At 41.2% G+C, this 26,870-nt stretch overlaps 1 protein-coding gene across 1 annotated transcript in view; it reads left to right on the top strand.

The window, feature by feature from the left end:
- Positions 1-26,870, top strand: part of pcsk5b (proprotein convertase subtilisin/kexin type 5b) — a gene marked incomplete at its 5' end in the record, with an annotated part of 50,494 nt that overhangs the window by 3,051 nt on the left and 20,573 nt on the right. The window contains 8 exons of the mRNA XM_079221745.1: positions 1,404-1,508; positions 12,170-12,322; positions 14,755-14,898; positions 15,651-15,727; positions 19,163-19,251; positions 19,743-19,915; positions 21,975-22,187; positions 23,481-23,581. Of these exons, the coding sequence (XP_079077871.1) occupies positions 1,404-1,508; positions 12,170-12,322; positions 14,755-14,898; positions 15,651-15,727; positions 19,163-19,251; positions 19,743-19,915; positions 21,975-22,187; positions 23,481-23,581 (1,055 nt within the window). The remainder of the gene's footprint in view (positions 1-1,403; positions 1,509-12,169; positions 12,323-14,754; positions 14,899-15,650; positions 15,728-19,162; positions 19,252-19,742; positions 19,916-21,974; positions 22,188-23,480; positions 23,582-26,870) is intronic.

Genomic DNA, 26,870 nt, shown 5'->3' with positions numbered 1-26,870 from the left:
GTTGATTTCGCCTCACAAATTTGTTACGACATAATTTCCAGTAACCAAAGGTTATGCTGAACATGTGATTCACTATGTGGGTCATTGCATTATAATGAAAGTTAAATAGACTATATATTCTGATGCATGTCCATCTGATCACATGTTTTCATAGCAGTCGCAACTCAAGCCAGTAGTTTGAGAAACTGCACATTGAAAGCGAGGTGTAGTAACCTGAAAAGGTGTTGAAGCTACCATGAATGTTGATCATTTCTAAATGGCACTTTAATTGGAATAAATTGGAGATTTTAGCCAAAGAAATATTGTACATGGCTTTAAAAAGAGCAGTGGAGCAGAAGTTTAGACCTGGGATAAGGCTTTTGTTATTTATTTGTATGCGGTGTGTAGAGCTTTTCCAGCAGCTCCCATTTGCAGACACTCCTAGAAGTGTGGCCTGCTAATGGCAGTGCAGATGTTGAGTAGATTAAATAGGCAGTGGAGGCACGATACGTTGAGACCTGTTTACACTATGAGAAGCATCCAAAGTGGTAGCCGCCTATTATAGGAGCACATTTATGTAGAAGGCTTTTAAATCGGATTACCAAAGACATCTGATTTGTGCTGTGTGTTACACTAATATTTGGTGTGATCCAGCGAGGCCTTTTGGCACTTTTGTGTTTCACATTTTGTCAATCTGGAAGTTGGAAGATGTGTGTTTGTGCATGAGCATTGAGCTGAAAGCTGATCTAATGGGTTCTGTGGCAGTGGAGCTCAGCCATGGATCACTGGCGCACCACAGGACCCTTGGCAGCCATGACAGGGTACATCTGAGGGATTGTATGGTCTTTATCAATTATTAAAACTAATCACCGTCATGCAGCTGGCCGTCTGCCCATCATTGTCTGTCTGCGGATCCTCTATTCTCATGTCTCTGTCACTCAAAGTATTTGTCTGTTTGTACATTTGTGTGACTTTCAAGCCTTTCCTTTCTGTCTTTTTGTGCCTCCTTGTCTGTTTGACTTTTTTTTTCCGTTTCACCTTGTAGTGCCTAATCCTTTCTTTTTCTCAGACCGTTTTTAAGAACTTAACACAACTTTATATATAATGTATAAAAAAGGGATTTAACATGACAACATAGACAACTGTGACTTTACTACTTTAAGAAAAGAAACCTCTCTAAAAGTACTTTTAAAGTACTCACTATCAACCGGAGTTTACCGTATTCATTGACTACTGTAAAAAAAACGCTTGTCGTGTGTATGTATTTTATGTTTATGTGTATCTATTTCAATTGTGAAATGCAAATACAAGAATATATATGACAATGGCAATGTGATATTGGATATTCTCCATCACTATGTTCAGGTAGAAAGGGTTACGGAATGAATAAATACGTTTCTTAAGTCTGTATATGTGTTTTGCAGATTGGGGATCTCAAAGACCACTATCACTTCTTCCATAGCCGGACCATCAAGAGGTCAACTTTGTCAAGCCGCGGTCGCCATAGTTTTATTTCCATGGAGCCCAAGGTAAGCCTCTTTACGCACCAACAGAGTTGACTCTTGTATTGTTAGACACAACTTGCACACAAATGGGTTATGGCATGGACAGAGTGTTGATAAGAACAGGGACTATTACATTGCAGGGAAATTCCAATATTCTTTACTGATGAATTGTGATAAGTGAGACTTATTCTATTCCACAAACTCATCACCGTAAGGGTGGATTGATACATTTAGAGGTGGGAGATTAAACATGATATAAATATAATTGTCCTTCAAATAAAAAGGCAATATCCAACAGCTTCTTAATGCGAATACATTCCACCTCAATTTTTTTTAAGACTGTGCCCTTTTTTCGAGGTTTGTGCTCACAGACTTATAAATAATACTCATAGATTGCAACACGTTCAGCTTCTTTTATTTCCATCATGTTGCGATGAAATGTGTCCAGAAACTTCTTAAATATACTTTGATGTGTTTTCTACTCCACCAATGTTAGGAAAGCCTTATTAAAAATATAATATAGGCTTGCAAAGCATCTTAGACAACTGATCAACATGTGTTTTTGTGCAATGTTGGTGAACTGGCCCTTCGGACAAGTAAACCCATACGCTTGTCCTGTGAGTGCTCCTCTCATCACTGCACCAGGTCATCACTCCCTGGCTGCATTATGAATGAAGCCTGAACCTCATACCACTCTGAGGCTTCATCCACACGACTACCTTTTCCTTTAAAACTGGCGTTTTAAAACAAAAACTATCTCCGCCCACACAGGCGTTTCAGCATCCTTTTGTGAAATTGTTTCCTTGGTTTCGTTGTTGTCTGTTCTCACATTCATATCTCTGCCGTGTGGCTGAAGTTCCTGTTGTACTGGAGAGCATTTATGCTTTTGTTTACAGTTTCTGTGTGGACTTCACAATAGTTGTGCAGAACAAAAAAAGCATTAAAAAGAAAAGGAAAGTCCTCCGCTTTGTGTCCATCGTCCTCCTCAAAGCCGCAAACCGTGACTGATGGCGCCGCTCGACACGCTAATCGCTCCAATAACAGCTGCTTCATCCGCATGTTGGCAGTATAATTCTAAAAGGCTACACAACAGCTGCTAGTATAGACAACAAGCTCAGCAACGCCTGTAATCCGTTATCCATGTTGAATTAACCTGGTAGTTCATCGATAATCAAGGCTGTTGTTGGTAATGGTAATGAACCCATACTTGTATAGCGCTTTTCTAGTCTTCCGACCACTCAAAACGCTTTAAGACTACATGACATCATTCACACACTGATGAGAGGAGCTACCATGAGAGGTGCCACATCAGGATTATCTAACATTCATACACCGTAGGCACAGCTACAGGAGTAATTTAGGGTTAAGTGTCTTGCTCAAGGACACATCGAAATGGGTTAGCGGAGCCGGGGATCGAACAGCCGATCATCTGATTGAAGGACGACCCTGCTCACCACTGAGCCACAGTCGCCCAAAACAGTTGTTGTTTGTTTTCTTCCGGCAAAGGGTCACGTGATGAATCAGGGAAGGACACATCGTGATTGCTAAGACCCAATCGAGTAGCCAAAGCGAGTGTCTACGTCATCTTTTTAAAACGTATGCGGTTACGCCTGTCTACACTACGAGGTAACCCGGAGTTTTCAAACGTACTCGTCTTTGGTAACGTTTCTAAACTCCTTTGTTTACGGTGCTCTAAAACTCCAGGAGTAATGTGGATGCTCAGTGTTAACGTAGCAAAAGCTATGTGTTTTAACATGGAAACGTAGTACGACAACGAGTTGGTGGAGTGTACAAAAGAAGCACATGATGTTGCTATTTCCCTTTCCTGACGTCTTTTTTAGATGTATGTGTATAGAGTGCTTAAGTAGGTAGCTGTAAATGGGATTCAGTGGCACGGCTGTTTGTGCAGCTGTCCCATTCTTGACATGTGAAAACCTCCTACTGCAAGACAATTTTTTTGTCATATTTTTGTTTGACAGAAAACTTTACTTGTTGATGTCTGCATGTTTGATGAAGTGGGTAACTTTATCAAGCAGGCTGGGGCTTGATCCTGAGAAAACAAGATGAAACCCCCCAGATCCACTACAGTGAAGCTTAAAATATCCCATTCATGTCAATTTTGAAAAATAGAGACTTTTTGGGGCTTCAGGGATTTCATCCAGCAGCAATGGCTTTGTGTGTTTGTGTTTGTGTGTTTTGAACAATGGATTCAAGGGCATCACGTTTGTTTGTATCCGTGCATGCACATGATTCCAGGCTGACTGAAGAATGATAATGATGCATCAGTGGAATAAAAAAAAAAAAGAGGATGAAATGGAGAGTGAAACAGAAAGAAAAGATAAGACCGTACCTGTCACTGTCGGTTATCCATTTATCTTGTTGTCCTCTATCTTCTTTTTTTTTTTTTTTCCAATTATCTTTCCTTTCTTTACGTTTTTTTGGTCCACTCAGCTTCTTTTGTCCACCTTCTGTCCTTACCTGCCGTCTCTTTTCTTTTTTCTTCTTCGGACTCCATCTCCTACCTTCAGTTATCACTGTTGCTTTCAGCGTACTCGTCTCCATCCCTTCATTGTTGGTTCTTTTGCTCTCTCGGGCCTGACACTCTGCCACAATGGAGGAAGGTTTGTGTCCTGCTGGCTGAGAGGCTGATATTTTAGAGGACTTGATCAGAGAGGAGATGTTAAAGGAGAGAAAAAGGACCTCTTATAATAGAAGGAGAATGAGGAGGAGCAGAAGAGAGAAGGAAAGAGTATTTTCCCCTGACTCGTTATGCTTTCAGCATAATCTGTGACCTGTCTGTTGGTTTGGGATCAACGTGATGGCTACTTTGGCACCAGCGCAGTCTGGCATACTACTAATGATGTTTTGTAATAATGACAGCATGTGTGTTTGTGTGCGAGTGAGTCAGATGGGTGTAGTGGTGCCATGAAAGGCGCACCCTGCCATCCACAGTACTCATTGGCACGCATGTTACCATGGTGATGCAGCGCGGCACAGATTACCGCTTTATGGCATCCGCCGAACTGCAGTGTCACTTGCCTCTCAGGTCAAAGAGCATTTTCCAGACTGGTGAATGACTCTGCCAAGGCCACTAGCCTGGAGAAAGAAAGTGTTTTCATTCTGATGCACGCCTCTGACATTGCCTTTGGTTCCTTCTATGTTTTTCAATTATTAGATACAAGATTTTTAGCCTGTTGCAGGTTTATTATAGATTTGTATCAGTATTTCTGGAAGTCAGTGAATGCCAAACAGACTTTATTATCTCAGAAATAATTCAATTTAGTTTTAATTTTATATTTTTAAATGAAAAAAAAGTAGATTAGCATATTCTAAGAAGAACAAAATACATAAGAAGTAATTTGCATTCTCAAAGGTACCGTGAGACTCCATGCAGTCCCAAGAGCATATTTCCATAAAGCCAGTATGCTTGTGAGACTCTCTGCAATAGACTCCTGATCTGTTTTTGCCTTGAATTTCTTTAACAGATGGTATCTTTTCTTTATATTTAGTAACGTTACGGTAAAAGAACTCCAAAGCCAGTTACATCTTAAATGTACTTTTGTAGTTTAGCTGTCCCTTTGTGCATCACAAACGCTGTAAAGCAATTTGAGAAATAAATATGCTCCGGCGCCAATTAATATGAGGTATACAAAACTGTTAGTGATGAGGTCTTCTCTTTGTGTCTTAAGCAGCACTCGGCTTGCACCTTGCACGGCTATGCTGACGTACCCTCATTCATACTCATTCATACTGGGACTTCCAAGAGAATTTGAACGGCCAAAGACTTTTTTTTTTCTTGGAGCTCACTGTTATTAGTTTTTGGTATGAAATTGGTTCAAATATACTCGGCCTGCTTTGTTTGAAATCTATTTCCAGCTATTTCAAGTTTGTTGTAAACAGCAATTAGAGTCCTACGGTGGTGGTTGTTGCTTTAAAAAAAAAAAAAAAAGTTCTTTTGAAGTCTGCGCGGAGATGAATAGAGAGAAACAACAGCTGAATGCTGCTGTCTGTCCACAGCGTTCTGTTGCAGGAGCACGCCGTTTCCAGTGAGTTTAACTTTGCTAGACAGACTCTTGTTTACTTAGTCATTTATCCAGACATGTGCGAGAAAACTGAGGGCCAGGTGTATTCTGCAGCTGAATCCTCCCCAGGATACACTGAAATGCAGAATGGCTATGACGCCAAAATAAAATTTGAGGAGGATATTTTACCACATAGTAAAATTACTTGAATGAGCTCAAATCCAAATGATTAAGTTGACTTAAAACAGAAGTCTGCTCAATATTTAGCCGCTATGGCTGGTTGATTTATTTTATTTTTTTCATTATCCAGCTGCATTCATGAACATGTGTGAAAGTCTAGGACACTCACAGCATCAAGGAGACAACACTGACGTAACTTGTGTACCAGGTAGGACCTTTTTGAGGTGATTTGCATTCTCACAGGTACCTTGAGACTCCATGCAGTCCCAGGTACATATTTCCATAAAGCTACGATGCTTGTGAGACTCTCTGCAAAAGACTCCCGAATCTGTTTTTGCCTTAAATTTGTTAAACAGATGAACCATTAAGAAGTTGACGCCCTGTGAGAAGGACCTACAGCTGGCCAGCACAGCACCACTTGGCTCAAACAGTCAGTGAAAAGTTGTGGGACTGTGTGCTGTGTTTGGGCCGAGGCTCTGAGTTTCACTTAAAAGAGCAGAAGAACTGGCTTCTCGTGAGTCCAAAGGTAGTTGTGGGTGTTCTGCTACACCAGCCTTTGACCTTTTTTGAAACTCACAGCTTTCAGTTCTTTTGCCTACAACTCAAACAGCATCTCAAAAACAGCAGTGAAAGTGGATCAATTTGTTCCCATTTGTTCTATTGAAGTGAACTCTTCCCCAGTTTCCCCTGGTTACTGACCCAGCCAGCAAAAGCCACCTGCAAACCCTTACAGAGAGCGAATGAGAGAGAGAAAGAGGAGGGAGGAAGGGGGTTGCAATGGGAACGAGGAAGACAGACAGGCAATCTCAAAGAAAAATGGGCATCTGCGGGGAAGAAGACCTGAAATTCAACAGAAAGACAGCAATAATGCAGGAGAAAATTAAGAGTGACGTATAAGAGGGAGTGGGAGAAAAGAAAAAAAGCAGGGTGACTGAGATGTACAGGTGCTAGAAGATCATTATTTTGCTTCCCAAAGCTGGAGTTAAGATATGGAGCAGATCCAGTCATCATGCCTCAGAGCCTGCCAGCAAATTGGCACAGAAACAAAGGCTGTGATATTGGCAAGTTTTTTGTGTGTGGCAATAATAGAGGGCAATATTGTCTTTGTTTGGATAAGGATTGGTAAATGTGACACAATTGATGCAGATAACCACAGGCTGTTACAATTGAGTGATTTTTAGAACGGATAACAAAGGATGGCATTTTTCATGATTGCTTTAGAAAAACTGTTTATCATTCATCTGCCTCAGGTTATCCTGCAACTAGAGGACAAAAATAAAATCCATATAAAGAAATGCGAAGCCGGGATAATTTAGCAGTAGCAGCCTGAGTAGGGAACGACTTTAAATGTAAAGAATATATATTTTTAGGCAAATATTAGCAGAGTTTTTATTTAACAAAACATAATGCAAATAACAGTTGAACACATGCACATTTTATGAGCTGTGTTTTTTGTAGACACACTTGTCCTTCGTTAGCCAAGTTTGTTTCAACTGTTTATATTAGAGACAGAGAGTATTTCCTCTGTAACCATCTGACTGCTGTATGTTGCTGGAACGCTCAATACAAGTAAATAATCACCCCTTCAGCTGTATAGAGTTGTTTTGATATTGTATCATGATATTTGTATCATGGCGTCTGCCACATTTCCATTGAAACCTCTGGACGTATTTTCTTTTTTTTCCTCTGTAGTGAAATTGATTTTGTTGGTGACAGTTTGCTTGCATGATTTACCTCTGGCTTTAGAAGTAGTTTCCATCTTCTTGTGCCTCTGAAAATGACGACATTGATGATCAAAAGGAGACTCATACTCCATCCAAAGCTGCAGAACTGCTGAATCTGTTTCAAACTAGTTTGGATGTAGGCTGACAATATTTTTCTGCTTTACAGTTTCATTTTCAGGAAGTGTCACGAAAGCTGATATAAGTAAACCAGTATTATCTGGACTAAACTGCATACTAAACACTGTAGTGTTTCTGTTCCTGCTGATACAACAATGCATTAGAAGTGCTTTATGGCCTAGATTGCTCGACATACCACTTCCTTTGGGATGATGGAGGTCATCAGAGTCACAGACTCTTCAGTTGGGTGGATACTTCCCAGAAGCCAGATGCATTAAACTTCAGGTTCCGCTGTTGATGCCCTCGTTCATTAGGCAACATCAGCAAAGTCTTTGATAATCCTTAACGTTATCAGAGAAATCTGAGGTGAACTACCCATGAATTGGGATCCAAACTTCAGCAAAATCTTTTATTTTTTTCACCATCTGTTAAGTCTTTCCTCTGTCTCGCCAGTCTATAGAAGAATCAATGGCGTTTGAGGATTTGTGGTGAGATGAGAGGCAGTGATGCATTCATTGTCAGACCTTTCTTGAATAACCAAGTTATGCACAAGAGCAGTTGAGTTCCACTGCTGATCAAAAATTGCTATGCTAATTGTAATGGTACACCGGTGCTTCTGCGTTGACACACATGTAACGTAATTTCTGGACTATAGGCCACACCTGTATATAGGCCACCTGCTCATTTTTAAAAGAAAAAAGAAATTGTACATAAATAAGCCGCACTTGTCTATAAGCCGCAGGTGTCCCCATTGAAACATGAGATATGAACACAGCAAGATGTTATAGGAACGATTTTTTAAAACTTTTAATTAAATAAATGCTGGCAACATCCACAACTAGTACATACATACAGCAAATGCTTTTTTTCAGAACAGTACTAAAGTTGTCGTCTTCAGTATCGGAATTGAACAGCCTGAAGGTTTGTAATTACTTCGTTACACATTTTCTCGGCGAAAATATAGGAACCTACCAGAAAAAGTAATTGATCACTATCGCCATCGTCCTCCTGTGCACTAAAACCATTGAAGTCCTCTTCTTCAGTGTCGGAATTAAACAGCCTCAGAATTGCTTCGTTGCACTCAGTCTCTCTTTCGTTTGCGCTCTCAATGTCACTTTCCTCCCGAGGCAAATCCGCTTGCGCTGTCCTCCTCATCACGCAGCAGTCCAGCCTTTCGGAACCCGTTGGTGATGGTGGATTCTTTGACACTGCTCCACGCTGTTAGGATCCACTGGCAGACTTGAGAAAAAGTTGCTCTTCGCATGCGGACAGTTTTTGTAAAGGATTTCTCGCCGCTCGTCGGAGGAAGTGACGTTGTGTTGTTGATGTTATGCTAGAGTGGGGCTGCTAGTTGAGCTTGTTAGCTGTTACGCCGGAGCTACTGTTAGCGAAGAGCCTGTTGCGAACTCTGTGAACACTCGTGCAATAAACCTGCAAGTTAACGCAACCAACGTCTGTCTGCGAGTCGTTCCTGCGGACGTTACACTGCGCCGTAGTCTTCAACAAATCAGATCTTTAGTTTGACAAACTGGGCGGATTCTTTGACGTGAGGGCCTTCGAGGTGGCGTAGATGTATGATTGGTCAGCGGGCCAGCGTGACCATTAACATGCGCTGTGATTGGTCAAAGGGGCACAAAGCTACTAGAAACTTCTAGCTGCAACCTAGTACCTAGAAGCTACCTTGCTGGTGGATTTACTGATGACTTGCTGGTACTAATAACGCCTTTCGCACAGAGGATTACGGGCATGTGGTGAGCTAAATGCTTGCTGTGTTACTAAAAAAAAAAAAAAATCTGCAGTCGTATTTAATCATACACAGCGCTTTTGTTGCTGCTGGTCAGACAGCTGGAGATGTCTGTGTGTGTGTGTGCGTGTGTGTGTGCAGCCCTGCAGTGTTTTAATGTTGTTGGCTTGTTTCGTTATTACTTAATGTGACTGGTTGTTTGGTGGTTATTTGGACAACATGGGTGCACAACATGGGTGCACAACATCGTGAGGCGAACGCTGCGTCATGGAACAGTGGCCGCGCCTTTCCTTCTTGTCAAAGGGATTAACATAGCCCGATGATTCCAGCCACGGGTGGTGCTGGCTGGAGGTTCTGTTGGAGATGCAGATGGGGGTGCTGCATCTGACAACGCAGATGACGCTGTCGAGGCCGAGGGTGCGCTGTTCACGGGGACGCGCGCGCGGCGCGTTTTGTGACTTTACAGTTGCTAATATGGGGAAATACAAAATGGTAAACCATATGTGTCTTGGTGCTTATAAGGTTAAAACGGCTCTGCAGGTCGGTCCACAGCGTGTGACCTCCATGCCTGTAATAGTGCAAAGAAATGTGAGCGCCTGCTGTCCACACATGACAGTCTGTATGAACGCGCCATGTAGTGGGCAGGGCCGTGTTCAATACATGCACGGGTCAGACAGAAACTCCCAGGACACTTTTTTCTTCCCCAGTCTGCATCTGATGTGGACACATGTCATTGAAGGCCTTGTTCTAAAACCTAAAACACTAAAACACTGCACTATGGTAGTTGGCCTATGAAAATCCATCAATTAGCCGCATCGTTGTAAAAGCCGCAGTCTCAAAGCATGTGAAAAAAAGTAGCGGCTTATATGCCGGAAATTACGGTACAATTCCTGATTTAAAGTGTTGTTTTGGGGATAATAGCCTGTGTAGGTGGTTACTTTGAAGCTGATGGTCCTGACAGAACTTGGAGTGAAATGAGCCGAGACGTCGGCAGACCGAGGAACACAAGGCTAAAACCAAATATCTCGCTGTGCTTTCTTCCTTGTCTCTTACCTGGTTTGCCATTTCTCTTTCTCCCATATTTCATATACTCTCTTAACAAAGGGAGATCTACACTCTTGAGTTATTCAATTTGGTCCTTTACAAAATAATTGTACTGCTCTCCCACCTTCACAATCTATAAAGAGCAGCATACTTAAGCTATTGAATCAATGTTATTTATAAAATCAATCATCCTCCGTTCACTTGCTGTCTTCTGCTCTCACTTGCTATTTGTTTTGACTTACCTCCTCTTCCAAGCTCGGTCTTTTTTTATTGACTCTCCTGGGACTTGTTCTCTTCAGCTCTTTAACAACTCTCCTTCTCCGGTCAATCTTGTCTCGTTGCCTCCTTCTCCAACTCTCCAGAGAGCCAGGCAGATTATTTCAGTGCATGAGACCAGATAATCACTCTGCAGTCATTATGTCAGCTTTTCTCTCCTCTGTCTACTGGAGCTATATTGATGTGGAGAAATGTGTTGTCTTTGCAGTCAAATATTGTTCACATAGGCCTCGGACTCCTGGATCTGCCAAACTGATCAACAAAACACCTTTTCAGTGTGAATTTGGTTGTACATTATGGGTAGACACTATTATGTCACAGTAGATGGTGTGTTGATTGCTTCAAGAGGAGTGCACATTATTAACTGTATAAATAAGCAGGAGCTCCACAACATCTCAGCTCACCATGGTGTATTCCTGAAGTACATTGAAAGGATCCTACTGTAGTCTATATAAGTGGACACACGATCATGTTCATGTGCAAACTTCAGTCTGAAGAATCCACAAATTATTTATTACAGTAATATTTACATCACAGGATGTTCTCATACTGCTTGACACCTGTTGTGCCAGTTTTATGCCTGTAAAATGTTTGTGTTGTCGTCATAGCTGGTACATGTAAACTTCTCAGTCTTTTTAGACAGATGACGTCTGCAGGACTTCAACTAGACTAAACATACAATTTGAGAGTTTAAAAAAAAGAGGGGATCAGGGCCAAGCAAGTAGGTCCAACCCTCCTGCTCTGATCCAGCAATGCTGATTTTTGAAATCGGAAAATTCCGTCTGCATGATACCTGCCAAGGAATGCCTTACGCCTTGAAGCGAGCCCATAACATTTGAGAGATTGATGTTACCTGAGAGACGATAATGTCCACAGTGCATATGTGTATTAGTCTGTCCATTTTGCAGATGAGGAGAAAGAAACTGGAGAGAAAAGAATGACTCCACTGCAAAACCCTTGTAGGCTAAAACTGGAATAAAGAGAGTTTAACGTCTAGATGGCAAAAATGATCATATTTCAAGATTCTTCCTATCAATGCGTGCAATCATGTATTTTTTTATTTTATAGGCTCACCTAAGACACAATTAAATAGGGAGACCTCAAGTAAAAAAATTATTCATAAAATTACTTTTCAGCTGAGTGTTGTCACCTGAAACCACCATTTCAATTGAAAGACTGAATTTTACTTTAGCAATGTTTCCTCCTAACAATGTGATCTGCACTCATCGCTCACCTATAACAAAAATGAAATTCCCTTCTGCTGCTTTCTAATGATTTGTCTTTGCTGGTCGAGCGCCACCGTATATCTAATCTCTGGAGATGGTCATAAAAGTCAAAGAAGAAGAAATATAGCCACTCTATGTTCACTTTTTTTATTGAAGATGTAGCACCCATGTTTAAGAAGACCCCATTTTTCCAAAACCTTATATTTTCAAAATTGTGTTGAACACAATAATTTTAAAAGAAGTTTGATGCAATTTTACCTGAGGACTGATTGTACTATGTGTAAAGCAAATCTGCTACTGTGTGGTATTACTTGATTCCTACTTGTTTTCTCTATCTGTCTGTGTGTTTCAGGTGGAGTGGATTCAGCAGCAGGTGGTGAAGAGGAGGATCAAGAGGGATTACAAGCCAGACCCGCCCCTTTCTCTGACTAGTCCCGCCCACAGCTACCCAGTCCAGAACAACATATTCTATAATGACGCCAAGTGGAGCAGCATGTGGTACATTGTGAGTACACTGTATACTGGTACCAGATGATTTATTTCTCTCTCTTTGCATGGCTACTGTTACAAAACAAGAATTTCCCAAGTTCAGAGGCAAATGGAGCCCAACATATTTTAGGGGCATACTGCTGTTTGTATCTATTCTCATTTGTCTACATTTGTGGAGTTTGTGGGTCAAAGGTCAGCCGAGGTCATGGCATGATCCTGATTACTGCAGGGCCAGTGGAGATACAATTTGTGTGTGTTACTGAATGAAATAACAGAAGCCATAGAGATGACATTTTTACATTTCCTCTATTTGAAAAGAGACTTATAGCCAAGCTGAAACATTCTGTGTTTACTCATAAGTTTCTGTCTTCCTGCATTTCAAATGTGTATCTCAGAGATTGGCAGTGTTCACGTGCACACACAAACACAGGACATTCAAATCCATTATTGCAGAGATTCACAGGCTTATCACTAGTGTTTGCATATACCCTCAGATCATTGCTCTTTGAGTTGTGTGTGTGCGCGCGCTTCAGTGTCCTCTGCTCTGTCAATTGTTTACTCAGTAGAGATAACTCTTAATACTTTGACCAGAGGTTTTAAACTTATTTTGTGAGCTGTAGGACAGAACGGTTTGAACTTGTGTGTTTTCAGGTTTACTTAGAAATTGACTTTCTCTAGTCATTTCCAAGTATCTGCTATAGCCTACGGTTAAAACAATCCTGCCAGTAAAATGTATGTTAGTTTGTCCATATGTATATTTTTGAATCTATTTTCAAGATGAATCAAGAGACGCATAAGATAAACCAGTATCAGCAACTTAGGCATGAGTTTGAATCACATTGAAGCTGTCGTCACAAAGTATGTGCTGTTGCATGCAGTGTGCATACAGCTGAGACTTAATGCTTTGTTAATTACATTGAGCCTTAACTTGAACCGTATTGCTACTATTGCCGTGTGTGTAGGGCTGCAACTAACGATTATTTTAATAATCGATTAATCGGTTGATTATTTTTTCGATGAATCGGATAAAAAACTGTTTTTATCAAAAAAACGTTCATTTCCAACCCTTTATTCAAAAACAGAAGTGACAGTGCAAAACATCTTCAGAAAGTGCACAAACAGGTTGCTCCTTGAACATCCCTGAGCTGTTAATTAAAACAACAAAATGGACTAACACTAAAAACATACACATCTATGCTTTACATCTGCCAAATGTGAGCCCTTTTTACTGTAATTGATCCCTCCAGAGGCTGCATTTACATATCCTGCTTTATCAATATGTATGAAATACTGGGACAGTAGGAAGCTGTACTGCTCCATATAGAGCGTCCTCTTCCTTAAACTCTTTCATTCTGGGTCTCTTATGACCACGACGTCACGTTGTTGGCTAAGCCCAACTACGTGATTTGCTTCATTCTACTTTGAGTAATAAAAAAAAAAACATGCAGCCAGATCCGCCGGTGTGCCGGTTTAACGTTAACGAGTGACAGCGTGAACTGAACCAGACCGGGGGGTGACGGCATGTTTCATCACGTTACGTTTTTTTACAAGCAAGACTGAACTGTAACGGAACATAACGTAACTTTAACGACAATACACAACACAAACACGTTAGCTAACGCGATAGCAAGCTGACTAGCTTCCATTAAAAACAAGTTTGAGGAACATGAAGACGCTGATTGGCCAAGACTCGACTTGTCAAAGATCTTCTATTTTTGAGAACATCACGACTTCAGCTTTTCTCGTGTCTCACTCCAATCTCAGAAACGCTGGCCGGCCAGTTGCTCTGCTGCGCTCTTTTTTTTCTTCTCCGCGACTTATTGCCCGGCGTAATAATCGCGCGACACAACGAATCGATAATGAAATTCGTTGCCAACACTTTTGATAATCGATTTTATCGATTCGTTGTTGCAGCCCTACGTGTGTGTGATATGTCAATGAGCTGTCATCTGCTGTGCTCTCTCGGCGGCTCAGTCGATGTAATGTCTAATGTATGCACCTTCTGCCTAGAAAAAATCCTCGTTTGTGTAAACATTCCTGGCAAATAAACGGTTTCTGATTCTGATGTATCTTTTGCTGTGCAGAGGATTTTGGGACAAAATAGCCAAAAAAACATGCTCGTTTGCATACTGCAAGAATGCGACCGGATGCAGTAGGACATCCTGGTATTTTTGATATACTATGTATTGGGACACACTACATCTTTTCTGGCAGTATGAGTATAAGTACGCACCATCTGACTATTTCAAACACTTTGAACTGACTTATGACTGTGGCTCGAGATGAAAAAGGTTAATGCTCACACTTGCTGTAGGTTAAATAGGCAATTTCATTATGTGGGCACACTTATAAAGTTTATGTTGTGCATCTGCAAGATGCTGATGTGTTTTTGTTTTGTTTTGCCACCCCTTTCCTTTATCACCTTCTCTCACTCCACCACCTCTCCAGCACTGTAACGACGACGTCCATAACTGTCAGTCGGACATGAACATCATGGGGGCGTGGAAGAGGGGCTACACGGGTAAAGACGTGGTGGTGACCATACTAGATGATGGCATCGAGAGGAACCACCCAGACCTCTTTCAGAACTACGTGAGTGTGTATGTATGCACATGTAGGGCGACTAGGAGCAGTGTGTGTGTGTGTGTGTGTGTGTGTGTGTGTGTGTGTGTGTGTGTGTGTGTGTGTGTGTGTGTGTGTGTGTGTGCACGTTGAGTATGGAGCACTCAGGGTAATTTCATAAAATATTGTTATTCTTTTGCATATCTATGATTATAGTATCAATAACATATGCATTAGATTATGTGAGTACAAATTCATTGTCCAGAAAACAAGAAATTCACTTGATTGCAATACGGGTGGCGATTTGGATCAGATATTCCTTGGTCATGGATTACTAAAACTTCCTCAAATCTGTGTCTGTGCAGACATGCTGTGTCTACATGTTTATTTGTCTGCTGTTTACATACTTTAATCTGGATGCAGAGATATTTCTACTTCAGACCATGGCCAGATATTTAGAGCAAATTCTTGGCCTGAGGCAGCAGGTAAGGCCATCAATCAACTGTGCAGATAAAATGTTTCACATCCTGTTTGACAGTGGCTGCGTTGCTGTTATTAGCTACTCTTAATGCCTGGATTTGTTTATGCCGTAGGGTGAGCGGCGCAGCAGATTGAGTTTGCTCTGATTGCCTTCGATTTACAAAACTGCTGTGACTGATGCTAATGTGAACTGTTTGATTGGGTTCGAGAAGCTTTTGTGGCTAAAACACACACACGCACACACACACACATTGTCATTTTGGTGTTTGATGTACTAGTTTTGACCTCTGTGTCTCCTCCAGGACCCTCAAGCCAGCTTTGATGTCAACGGTAACGATATGGATCCCATGCCTCGATATGACGCAACCAATGAGAACAAGTAAGAAAAACAATGTATAGCAGATCTATTGAGAGAGAGAGAAATTTGATTTTAAGTGTTAAAATATGGTTCAGGTCAAATTTAGGATGTGACGTTCGTGTTTTGGGGTTGGAGTCAGCCTAATGTTTTGATGGATTTTTACCAGAAGCGCTTTGCCTCACTGTGTTTGTATTTCATGAGCCTTGAACTTGTTGTGGGTGCGGTGAGTTACATTAGTGTATTTGATTGTTACATTTCTGGGTGGGTTGTGGGTTTTCTGTTTGGAGGAATTGGTGTTTGTGCCTCCATGCGTACTAGCGAGCGAGTTAGTGAGTTAGTGAGAGGCTCTTGTCAGGTGCCAGTTTGGCTTAGTGGGTGATTTTGTTGTGTATGTCTGCGTTTAGCTGCTGCAGCCCAAGTGCCTTGACAGTGTCTCAGTCTCTGCTGGTAACGCATTCTCTAAAAGAGACATGAGGTCTACAGATGCAGCTTAATGAGCTGTTTTTCTTTAAGGCGGAATTCATTGTTGCGTATGATGTCATGTGTGTGGACAGAAATCTGGTTCACCCTCTTTGACTTTTCATATTAGTATTCTTTATCCAGCAAATGATCTAATGGGATGGTAATTTTTGTCCAATCAAAACATGGAGGTCACGTCTCCCATGGGAATAGGGGGTCTAATGTACTTGAATTCAAAGGTTGGTGTGTGTGTGTGGTGGTGGCCTGCATGTCAAAACTGGTCATCATGCCCAAAAGGCTGAAGAAACACAGTCTGTTAAGATTTGTTTATACTCGCACTTGGCACCGTAGCGCGAGCCTCCGCAGATGGTGCGCGAGCTCCGAGCATGTACGGAGGCGTTTGTACTCTATGCGCTGTTCGTTGCATTATTCTCCGAAACATCTGAGGGCGTGCAAAAGAAAATAGACTGTGAAGAATAAAAAAAAGCCAATGGGTAAAACCCATAGACTGTAGGTGTAATACTGTCTACAGTATATGGGTGTATCGGCCAAAAGCCATAAACCAACCTCCACAATGCAGAGGATGGACTGTAATTATGTGCTAACATCTGTGCTTTGAATTTAAGCAAGGAAAAAAAGCAAATAAGAAGAAACGTAAACATCAGCATCGATTGCTTTACCAGGGAAGTCCTTTGTGTCTGCAGACTTAACTATTACCACAGAGAATCAACCCTAACCACCACATATTTAAAAGGACAATATGACAAAAAAGTTATGGAAGCTCCTGTCTCCTTATGTCTGAGTTGGATGTCATTTTGTTTAACAAAAGCTTTGTGAGTTTTGTAACAAAGTGTTTGTGTTTTGGGATATTGGGCTTTTCTCTTCGCCTTACCTTCTCCAACACAAAGTGACTTTAAAAAAAAGACAAATATTTTCAATGAGAAAAACTGAAAACAAAATCTTAAATCCTAGTAGTCTGACTCTCAAAGGATCAACACAAATTAGATTTTTACGTAACACACTACACATCGCTATAACATGGATGTGTACCAGAGAAGGTTACATGTGAGTTCAAGTGTCTGTCTCCATTTAAACTTTCAGAACGTTAAAATATATGTGTTTGCGTTTGAATAATTACGCTGTGTGTTGAGTGTAAGTTGTTCTGACTTACTATTATCCATTGCACACACATAATATAGTTGAGGTTGAAAAACCCAGAGAGATCCCTGAGTGACTGTGACACAGATGTCTAGAGAATAGAACATACAGTGGAATGACAGCCAAACAGACAATTGTATGGATTAGTGCAGTGAAATAAACTGAGTGAAGAGGGAGCCAATAGTTGGGCTCATTAACTGTGACAAAAGAGCCTATGACTGATCTGCAGCCATTTAATATGCTATACTTTAACCTACACAGCTAACTTTTCTGTCAACTTCCACACCTATACAAAGGCTGTTGAATCTAATATCAGAAGTCAATATGAATTTAAAATACATCTATAGGTAATTTTTGTGGATTCTCAGTTTGAAATGTAGAAATGGTACTCCGATATCTGTGAAATGAGGAATGCGCAAATCTTGAATCACTTTGACAACTTATCAGAGGTGTTGAATAGTTTGTTAGACATTTTTGAAACTACATATAATTAAGAATGTTATTCACTTTCCAACTGAGTATATTAGAACAGTGATACCACTCTGTTAAACATTACACTACCGCTACCAGCCATTTAGCTTAGCATAAAGACTGGCGAAATGGAGTCTAAATTGCACTTATTAACAAATAATATCTTGCTTGTTATTTACCGACAAGCTTAATTGTGTTGCCTGTGGACAGAGCCAGGCTAGCAGTTTCCCCCTTTATCCAGTCTTTGTGCTAAGCTAAGATATCCGACCTCTGGCAGTGTCTTCATGTGTACTGTTGCCTACAGACCAAGTGATGCCACTCTAACTAAAAGTAAATGTGTAAATGAGCATATATCCCTGAATGACAAAGTATTTCTTAACACTTGTTTGTACTTTTCTGATTTTAACTTTCTTTCGTGTGTGAATACATTCTTTCCTACACTGTCTTCACAACTGTGTAGGCAGCACCGGTAGAAAGCTAAGTTAAAGTCATTTTTGTCAAGTGGGAAGAAAGACGCTTCAATGAATTAGTGATAAGTCAAAGGAAAATGCTCAAAATCTGAAGGAGTATGTTGTGCGTTTTACTTTGCTTTTGTGTCTTGTCTTGCACCAGTGTAGATGACAGTAGAGGACTGTATTGCATGAAAGTCTGGAACAGATTGTGAGTGAATAAAAGATACTTGTGAACGTTGTTGATGATGTTGCCGAGCATGGATATTGCTCTATTCACCGTATTCAAGTGTGGAAGGTGAAGACTTTTTGTCATAGTTTGTAAACCTTTGATCATGCTGCTAAATAAATGTTTGCCTGAAATCGTCAAGTTGCTGTGAAACCGATTGTCCTCAGGCTGAGTGCTTCCCTGGACTTTAAAACTTCCCCGTGTCTTCCCCCGGAGGTTGGACAGCTAGATGCTGGGTTTCCATGGCAGCGGTCAGAGATGTTTCCGGGGGGTGTTGTGATGCAGATGTTCTCTGCAGGTGGTGTGTGTGTGTGTGTGTGTGTGTGTGTGTGTGTGTGTGTGCGTGTGCGTGTGCGTGCGTGCGTAAAGTAGTGGTCTAACTTATTACTGGAGAATGTTGAACTACCTCCTTTTCTGTGCTCTTTTAGGCCTGTGAGGAAAAAGCAAGAATGACCGAAATATTTATAGCGTTCTCTACTTTTGTAACACTTATTACACTAAAACTATTTTGTTACAGGTTGCATCAACAGAATGTGCACATCTATCTGTTAAAATGTGTACATTTCAGTCCTTGCTTTCCACTTCAAAAGCTGCATGTTTATCTGCTGGTGTGCCTGTGCTCTCCTGCTTGTGTATGTAGGTGTGCTCTAGAGTTGTATAGTAAGCTGTTCATTCTGAATCTTTCCTCAGACACGGGACACGGTGTGCAGGCGAAGTTGCTGCATCAGCCAACAACTCCCACTGCATAGTGGGGATTGCCTACAATGCCAGAATAGGAGGTGAGTGATTATTGGTTATTATTCTACCAACTCTGTGTTTTCAGTTTGTATTAGTTTCACTGATTGATCATGTGCTTATGACCCACGCACCATTGAGATGCCGTCATGGTGATGCCTGCCTGCTTCTGCTCACTTGCATTCTTATGAATGCAATAACTAAAAAACAATATGTGATTAAAAACTTGAATTATAGAGATCTTGTTGCAGAATTTTGCATATTAAAGAGGCAACATATTTGATTAAAGTGTAACTTCTAATGCTACATGGTGTTGTGTAGGACAAGCATATTGTGATACTTGTTAATGTATGTATTCATTAATTTAGCGAATTACTTGATTTGTCCGATTGGGTTTTATTTATTATGACAGGACATTAAGCAGGTAGACTGTCTGTTTTATAATATGCATGAAACAAATGCATAGAACAAAGATTAAGTGTGTGTGTGTGTGTGTGTGTGTGTGTGTGTGTGTGTGTGTGTGTGTGTGTGTAAGGTGTGCGAATGCTGGATGGCGATGTAACAGATATGGTAGAGGCAAAGTCTCTGAGCCTCCAGCCGCAGCACATTGACATCTACAGCGCCAGCTGGGGACCTGATGATGACGGAAAGACCGTGGATGGACCAGCATCTCTGGCCAGGCAGGCCTTCGAGAACGGCATCCGCTTGGTGGGCACATGCACGCATGCATACATATTTTCACACAGATCAATGTACAAATGAACACGCGCTTCACTGCTCAGCCGAGACTTTGCCATTGATATTCATATGGTTAGAACAGTAATAAACACACTGTGTGTGTGTGTGTGTCTGTTAGCATATAGTCATCTACATATTCATAGCGTATTTTGCATAATGACAAGCTTCCCCTGTGTTGTTGGCTGGGTGGAGTGAAAAAGCTATAACAGAGGTTAAGAGGGGTGAAGTCATTTACTGGTCACGACACACACGCACATCTACATGTTTATAGAGTTAGCTATTCCTGGCTTTCTGCCATTTGGTTAAACAGATGTATCCCTTTGAGGTGAGACTGAAAACGTTGACTTGAAGTCTGACTACCTTTGGCATGTTACAAAAAAAGAGGAAAGAGAAAGTAACAAAGGTACGGACAGGCAGGGAGTGGGAGTAGAATAGAGTCCCTGTGCTCCCGACAGACTGGCCTTTAAAGATGACAGTGGTGAGGGAGATATCTGTCCAACTGTTATAAGTTGGGATGTGTATGTGCTTGCTTGCCTTCCCGCTGTTGTGTGTGTGTGTGTGTGTGTGTGTGTGTGTGTGTGTGTGTGTGTGTGTGTGTGTGTGTGTGTGTGTGTGTGTGTGTGTGTGTGTGTGCGTCCGTGCAGTGGTTTTTCTGTGTGTTTGTGAAGCTGAGTGGATATGACATGCTTGTAAGTGTAGCATGTACCTATGTGACTCTCTGAAGAGACAGTTTATCACAGAGAGCTGAGGTGTCAGATACCAGGGACAGCTGTGGAGTGTTGTACTCAACTTTTGTTGCCAAATGTGAAAAACTGTGAAAAATCGTTTCTCTATGTTTTCTATTCTTCCTCTAAGACGCATGTTTTATTAAACTAACTCTGGCTGTGTGTACAGCTCTCGATCATAAAAGTGATGTCCATCAAAAGAAAATTCTTCATTTACAATTCTATGCTTTTGACCTGTTTTTGGGGTATTTTAGAACTTTAATTGAGGATTATTTTCATCTTTGTTATAAAAAAAACACCCATTATAATTGGACAATTTCGTAAAGCCCAAGATGACAGTTGTCCTCTCTCTCTACTCACCGTTTCCTCTACCTCTCAACCTTTGTCCCTTCCGTCCTTTCAAAGTGCTCCCCATCGCTCTCACCTGTCAGCATTTTTCTCCCGTCTGATCCCCCTCTCACTCAGAGGGGCTCCACTTCCTTATCACTGCCTGACAGAAGCCCTCTTTTTGCGTGTGTGTGTGTGCGTGCGTGCGCGTGTGTGTGTGTGTGTGTGTGTGTGTGTGTGTGTGTGTGTGTGCGTGCGTGTGTGTTATTGACAAACGGTTTGAATTGCAGTGTCAGTCAAGTTTGTCAGATGCCATTTTTGCTGGCTGAACTTTGCCTTGACACCTCAGTACCTCACCAGCACTATAACTAGCTCAGTGTCTGTTAATTTATTGGTGTCAATCTGAAGCACACTGAGCTGGCCCTGGCCTCTCAATTCACATCTTGGAAGATTTTTTTCTTCCTTTTTAGATATACTGTGTAACTTCTGCTGGAAACCTGGATTTGAATATTAAACCGCTGGCTGGCTGGTCATTTAATGTTCCCCAGTTATAACAAATGTCTATGTGTGTACAATGTTCAGCCAAAATTGGGTGAAATGCAAAACATGCACAGTGTAAAAACGTTGGTCTTTTCCTGAATATTTTGTGGCTTCATTGATTTGCTGCTTTTTCATATTTGTGCACAATCAATGATGACACTCAGATATGTCAACTTTTCAAAGGAAAGAAAACACCATTGTATTCTGCCCAGTTGAAACGTCAGGATTATTGAACTAGGATCAATTCAGTTCCGAGACATTCCCAGGCTGCTGAGGACTTATATTCAGGCTACTGATCTTTTCTGCCTCTCTGACTGTTGCTGATCGAATACATCTTTGCCATACAGTGAAATCTGCACACTGAACACATAACCTGTTACTATGACAGACATTAATGCAGCCTCTTACTGTATCCTCTCTGCATCTTTTCCTGTTAGGGGAGAAAGGCTCGTGGCTCTATTTTCGTGTGGGCTTCAGGAAACGGCGGGCGCAGCAGAGATCATTGCTCCTGCGATGGCTACACCAACTCCATCTATACCATCTCCATCTCCAGCACAGCTGAGAGCGGACGCAAGCCATGGTACCTGGAGGAATGCTCATCCACACTGACCACCACCTACAGCAGCGGGGAGAACTACGACCGAAAGATTGTGAGGAAGTTGTGTGTATGGTAGATTTTAGAACTGCTGAATGCAAACACATCAGTGCATTAGTTATTTAAAGGAGCACAAGTTCCCAAGGTCTGATTTTACTGCAAGACCAGAACGTGTATTCCTTCTTTGCTGATGTCCAAGTTGTAACACAGGGTTTTGTGTTTAGTTGAAATTTGGACAAGATTTATGTTTTCCATCTTTAAATGTATGACGTGAACCAAAGAGACTTTAAGGCACGTCTCCCTGTCCTCGATAATTGAATATTGACCATGTTTTGGAGCTTAAATTGTGTAAAATGCACATGCAATGTATAATTTAATTTAATACTTTCATTTAAGTCTACAGCATGATGCTATTTGGCACTAACTTGACCTTGTTTGTGTGTGCCTTGGGGTCCAGAGATGTGGCCTGGTTTGACCCAAATTGACCAAATCACTCTCATGCTCCACTGGGATGGACAGTGACAGTTGTCCTCTGTGTGCGTGCTTGTCTGGCAGTGTTTTGCTACATTCCTCATTCTGATGCTACACACGCACACGCACACGCACATCCTCAGCAGTGTCCCTCTGGCTTAGTACAGTAGAACCTCATATATCTGAATGTCAGTCTAATCTACTTGAGCACACACTGTCCGGTCTACTTAATGCCGTTGGATCAATTTCACTTCTGACTTAACCATTGCAGATTCTGTGTGTTCACATTCAGATAATCCCTCAAACTTGTTGGTCCAGGAAAGGCCCTTTGATGAGGGCTCATACTGGAAGTTAGACAAGCTTTTCTTGGCTGACTGACTGTCGAGCTGTCTGAGTTGTTGGCTGTTTAAAGTCCAAACAATCAAGCGAACATACAGCGCTTTACCAACATGCTTTACTACTCCTTCTTCCCTCTGACTCGTCCTTGGATTCTCCTTGGGGATTTAATTAATTCCTTTAATTCTTGGGAAAACTGGTGGTGTGTGTGTGTGTGTGTGTGTGTGTGTGTGTGTGTGTGTGTGTGTGTGTGTGTGTTAACTGTCGTTAGGCAGTGTATCAAGGCTGGAATGCGAGTTTCAGGTCTGTTTCTTTCTCCCTCTCTTCTTTCCAATACTGTCACTATTTTCTCTTCTCTTCCTCTAACTCCACATCTGTACCGATCTACTCTTCCTATCCTTCAACTGTTTTCTTTTGGGTTGTGTCTCGTCTCTTCCCTGCCCCTTTTTTCTCTGTCTCCTTCCTGTAATTCCTCTTCATCTCTCCTTCCTCCCTTGTCTAACTTTGTCTTCACTCTCCTTCTCTTCTCCTCTGTTTGCAGATCACAACAGACCTGAGACATCGATGTACAGACAGTCACACGGGGACATCTGCCTCTGCTCCCATGGCTGCTGCCATTGTTGCACTGGCCCTGGAGGCAAAGTAAGATCCACTTAACCTCATCCCTTCGCTTCATCCCTTTTCCCCTTGCTTACCTTCTAATGCCCTCTTGTCATCTGGCCTCATTGATCTATATGAGGAACATGTTAAGCATTTTCTCACAAGTATATCGTGCTGAGCAGTTCAACAAATATAATATATAATATCTGAATGGTGGGCGAGAGAATGTAATGTAAAGAGTACATTATACACCTGCATCCGGCTAGTTTAGACTTTCATCACTTGCAAATAAATTGCCTCTATATGTGATGTATTCACATTTACTGATTACATCTGCAGCTGGCAGGGGTGCTTTGTGGTGACGAATGAAAGAAGTCATCTGCTGTTAATATTTAACTGTTATTCTGGATGCCAGGCCAACATCAATAGTGGACAGTTTGTTGATGTTACAGACAATCAGCTTTCCAGGTATATAAATATTGTATGATTAATCATTTCCAGTGCACCTTCTGAGAGGGGTTACGGTGAGTTTGGGTATAAAGATGCACTACGCTGATACCTTTTTCAGTAAACTATAGCTAAAGTGTATGTACAGTGGGAATTCAGTACTTGTGTGTTTTCTCAGGTACTTGTCTGCTTCTGGATTGTCATCTCCTTCAGTAGTGTACTGTGCTTGAACGTTAACAGAATTAAGCACTCAAGAATTTAGTGACAGATACAGCTGAAGTTTGCACATATTGTAGCCTTAGTCTTACCTGAGCTGGGAAATATGCTTTGATAAACACAATCTATTGCAGTACCAGCTCCTCTGTAATATCACAATGTTGTGTTGGGATCCTGAGGTGTTTTTATCCTTTAATGCAGACATTTTAACGCTGAACTGTTCTGCCTTCTGCCATTACATGGCTATTCCAATAAGGGCACATGACACAAGCTGTTTGATTTCTGCTGTCTATACAATATCATGACATCATAAATAAATATCGGCTGATAACGATGAGTCAGATTGTTATCTTGAGATCGTGCTGTCATCATAAGTGTGGCCAAACTATTGGGATTATTGATTCCAAACCCAATTTATCCCTTTTTTGTCATTCTCAAACATATCAATAATTTAGATCTTAGTTTCAAGATGCTCTTTATGGCAGATTGTTGTGCTGTCTGTAAAAAGCAGGGCCACCCACAGCCATTTGTGGCCAGGTGCTAGCATGCCAAACCATTCTGCTACAGGGTTCTGGAGTCCCAATTTCAATGTTGGCATTTTCAGAGATAAGAAATGAAAGCCAGATTTTAAAATCATTTTATTTTCAATGGCTCTGGTAGCTTGTGTGAGACACTGCAGATGCCTGCCCTGCCTGCCCCTCGTTGGAACCTGTTGATGTGCTTTATTTGTAATACACATCATTAATTGGAGTGAGTGCAGTGCAGGTGCAGAGACTGTGAATTGGTCTTCACCCCATCATCACATGTTGAGCGGCTCGGTAAGCTGAGGTCACTTCATTTAACCTGGATAAGCCAATCCAAATCCTCCCAGTAGAAAATATTCTCGGTTTCCAGGCAGTGCTGGGCACATAAGCCTGTTTCCTCAATAAGATTATTACACACTGCTTCTTGCCTGCATGCTTTCTTCTCTTCTAGCTCTCACTTCCTCTCTCTTGTGCGTGCTGTGCCTCCACCACTGTCATGATGGTCTTTTTTTTTCTCCTCCTCCAAGGCAAACGCTCTTTCCTTCCTTCAGTCCTTTTGTTCACTTTCTCACATGGATAAACCTGCATGCATGCACATGCAGGCAAAGAGGAGAGGAGAGGATGAAAGGGAGAGGGGGAAAGGTTTAGACAAGTGGTGCAATACTGATTGTATCTGCTCTTATCTGGTGAATGAAAGCAAGCAAACGCTCATGTGAAGATGCCATTATGCTGACTTATTTTTACTCTCTGTGAAGTGAGGTCTTTTCCCTTGGTATGAGAGTGGATTGGAACATGTTGCTTCGGAAAACAGTGTCATGCTCTGTTCTCTGTCCATTTTGCCAAGTTTAAGATGTTTTAAGTCGGCACATTATTTATCTCTTTATGAGTCTGGCACAGCAAGGTCTGAGAGCATCAGAAACTTTTATTTCTGTTCCCCTTCCTTTTTCCTTGAGAGTGAATAAATGGTAAAGTGAGTGAACATGGAGACGGGACTCTTCAGTGAGGGTAGTAGGAGGGATAAACAAGAAATGAGCAAGGATTACCTAACATAAGGATGTCATCTACTAGGATGTTTTAAGCAACCAAAGCAGGGACAGATGAGCAAAAATAAAACTCTATTTCTTCTACATTTGTCTGCTTTAAAATTCAAGCGAGAGAAGCGGATATTATAGTGAAAAATAATGATATTAGTTCAGTGGGTAATCTACCATTCCTGAACAGAACGAAGGTGAGATGGAGGGTCTATGGACACGTATGACTTTTTGACTCTCATCCATAATTACGCTTAAAAGAAGCACCAAGAAACCCATATTAGACGACCTCTTTTGCTGCTGGTTTTCCCCAGTATGCAAGCTACTCCATTAATTAGTATTGGCTTGTTTATGGAAAGGGTGTCGTGGCCTAGATATAGATGCCAAAGTAACTTTTAATTAATGACCATGAAACATGTATGGAACCATAATTATACAGTTGCAGCTATGCCTATTAATATTTATTTCTACAGTAATTATTATGACTTGTTATACCACTTTTCTGTGCTACCATCTTTTGTACATTTTTACTTGACATTTCAACTTTTTACTAAGTATATGTTCTTCGGTTAATTTTGACAAGTGTGGGCTCATTTAAGCCATTAGTGAACAAAATGTAACACTTATTACTAATTATTTTCCTCATCCCTAGGATCAGAAAACAGTCTTGAATATAACCCTGCAAACTGCAAAAGGCTGATCTAACACTCCATTAAGTACATTTGATTACTAGTCTTTAAAAACCAAGGAGTGATAGATAGCTAATGTGAAAAGTATAGCAGTCTTCCAGTGCTGCGAGACATAGATGGCCAGCTTTTTTCTGCTCTGTTCTGTATGTAAAACGAGGAATGAACTGGTTGACATAAAAAAAAACACCCAAAGGTCGGTGACCTCTGGATTTTAGGACATATTTGACTAACTAATTAGAATGTGATCACCACACTCGACATTCAACCTTGGGATGTTCCATAAGGGATAGATCTGACTCAAAACAAATGTTTGTTTTTTTCACTCACCATATGTGCAACTCTAAAGAATTCCGGAAAAAAGACAAAGCATTTTTTGTACAGCACATTTCATTAAAAGTAAATGCAATGTGCTTTACATTAAATC

The sequence above is a fragment of the Taurulus bubalis genome (genome assembly GCF_910589615.1).
Source record: "Taurulus bubalis genome assembly, chromosome: 8".
NCBI lineage: Eukaryota > Metazoa > Chordata > Actinopteri > Perciformes > Cottidae > Taurulus > Taurulus bubalis.
The sequence above is the reverse complement of the archived record's forward strand: the minus strand, read 5'-3'. Positions and strand labels throughout refer to the sequence as shown.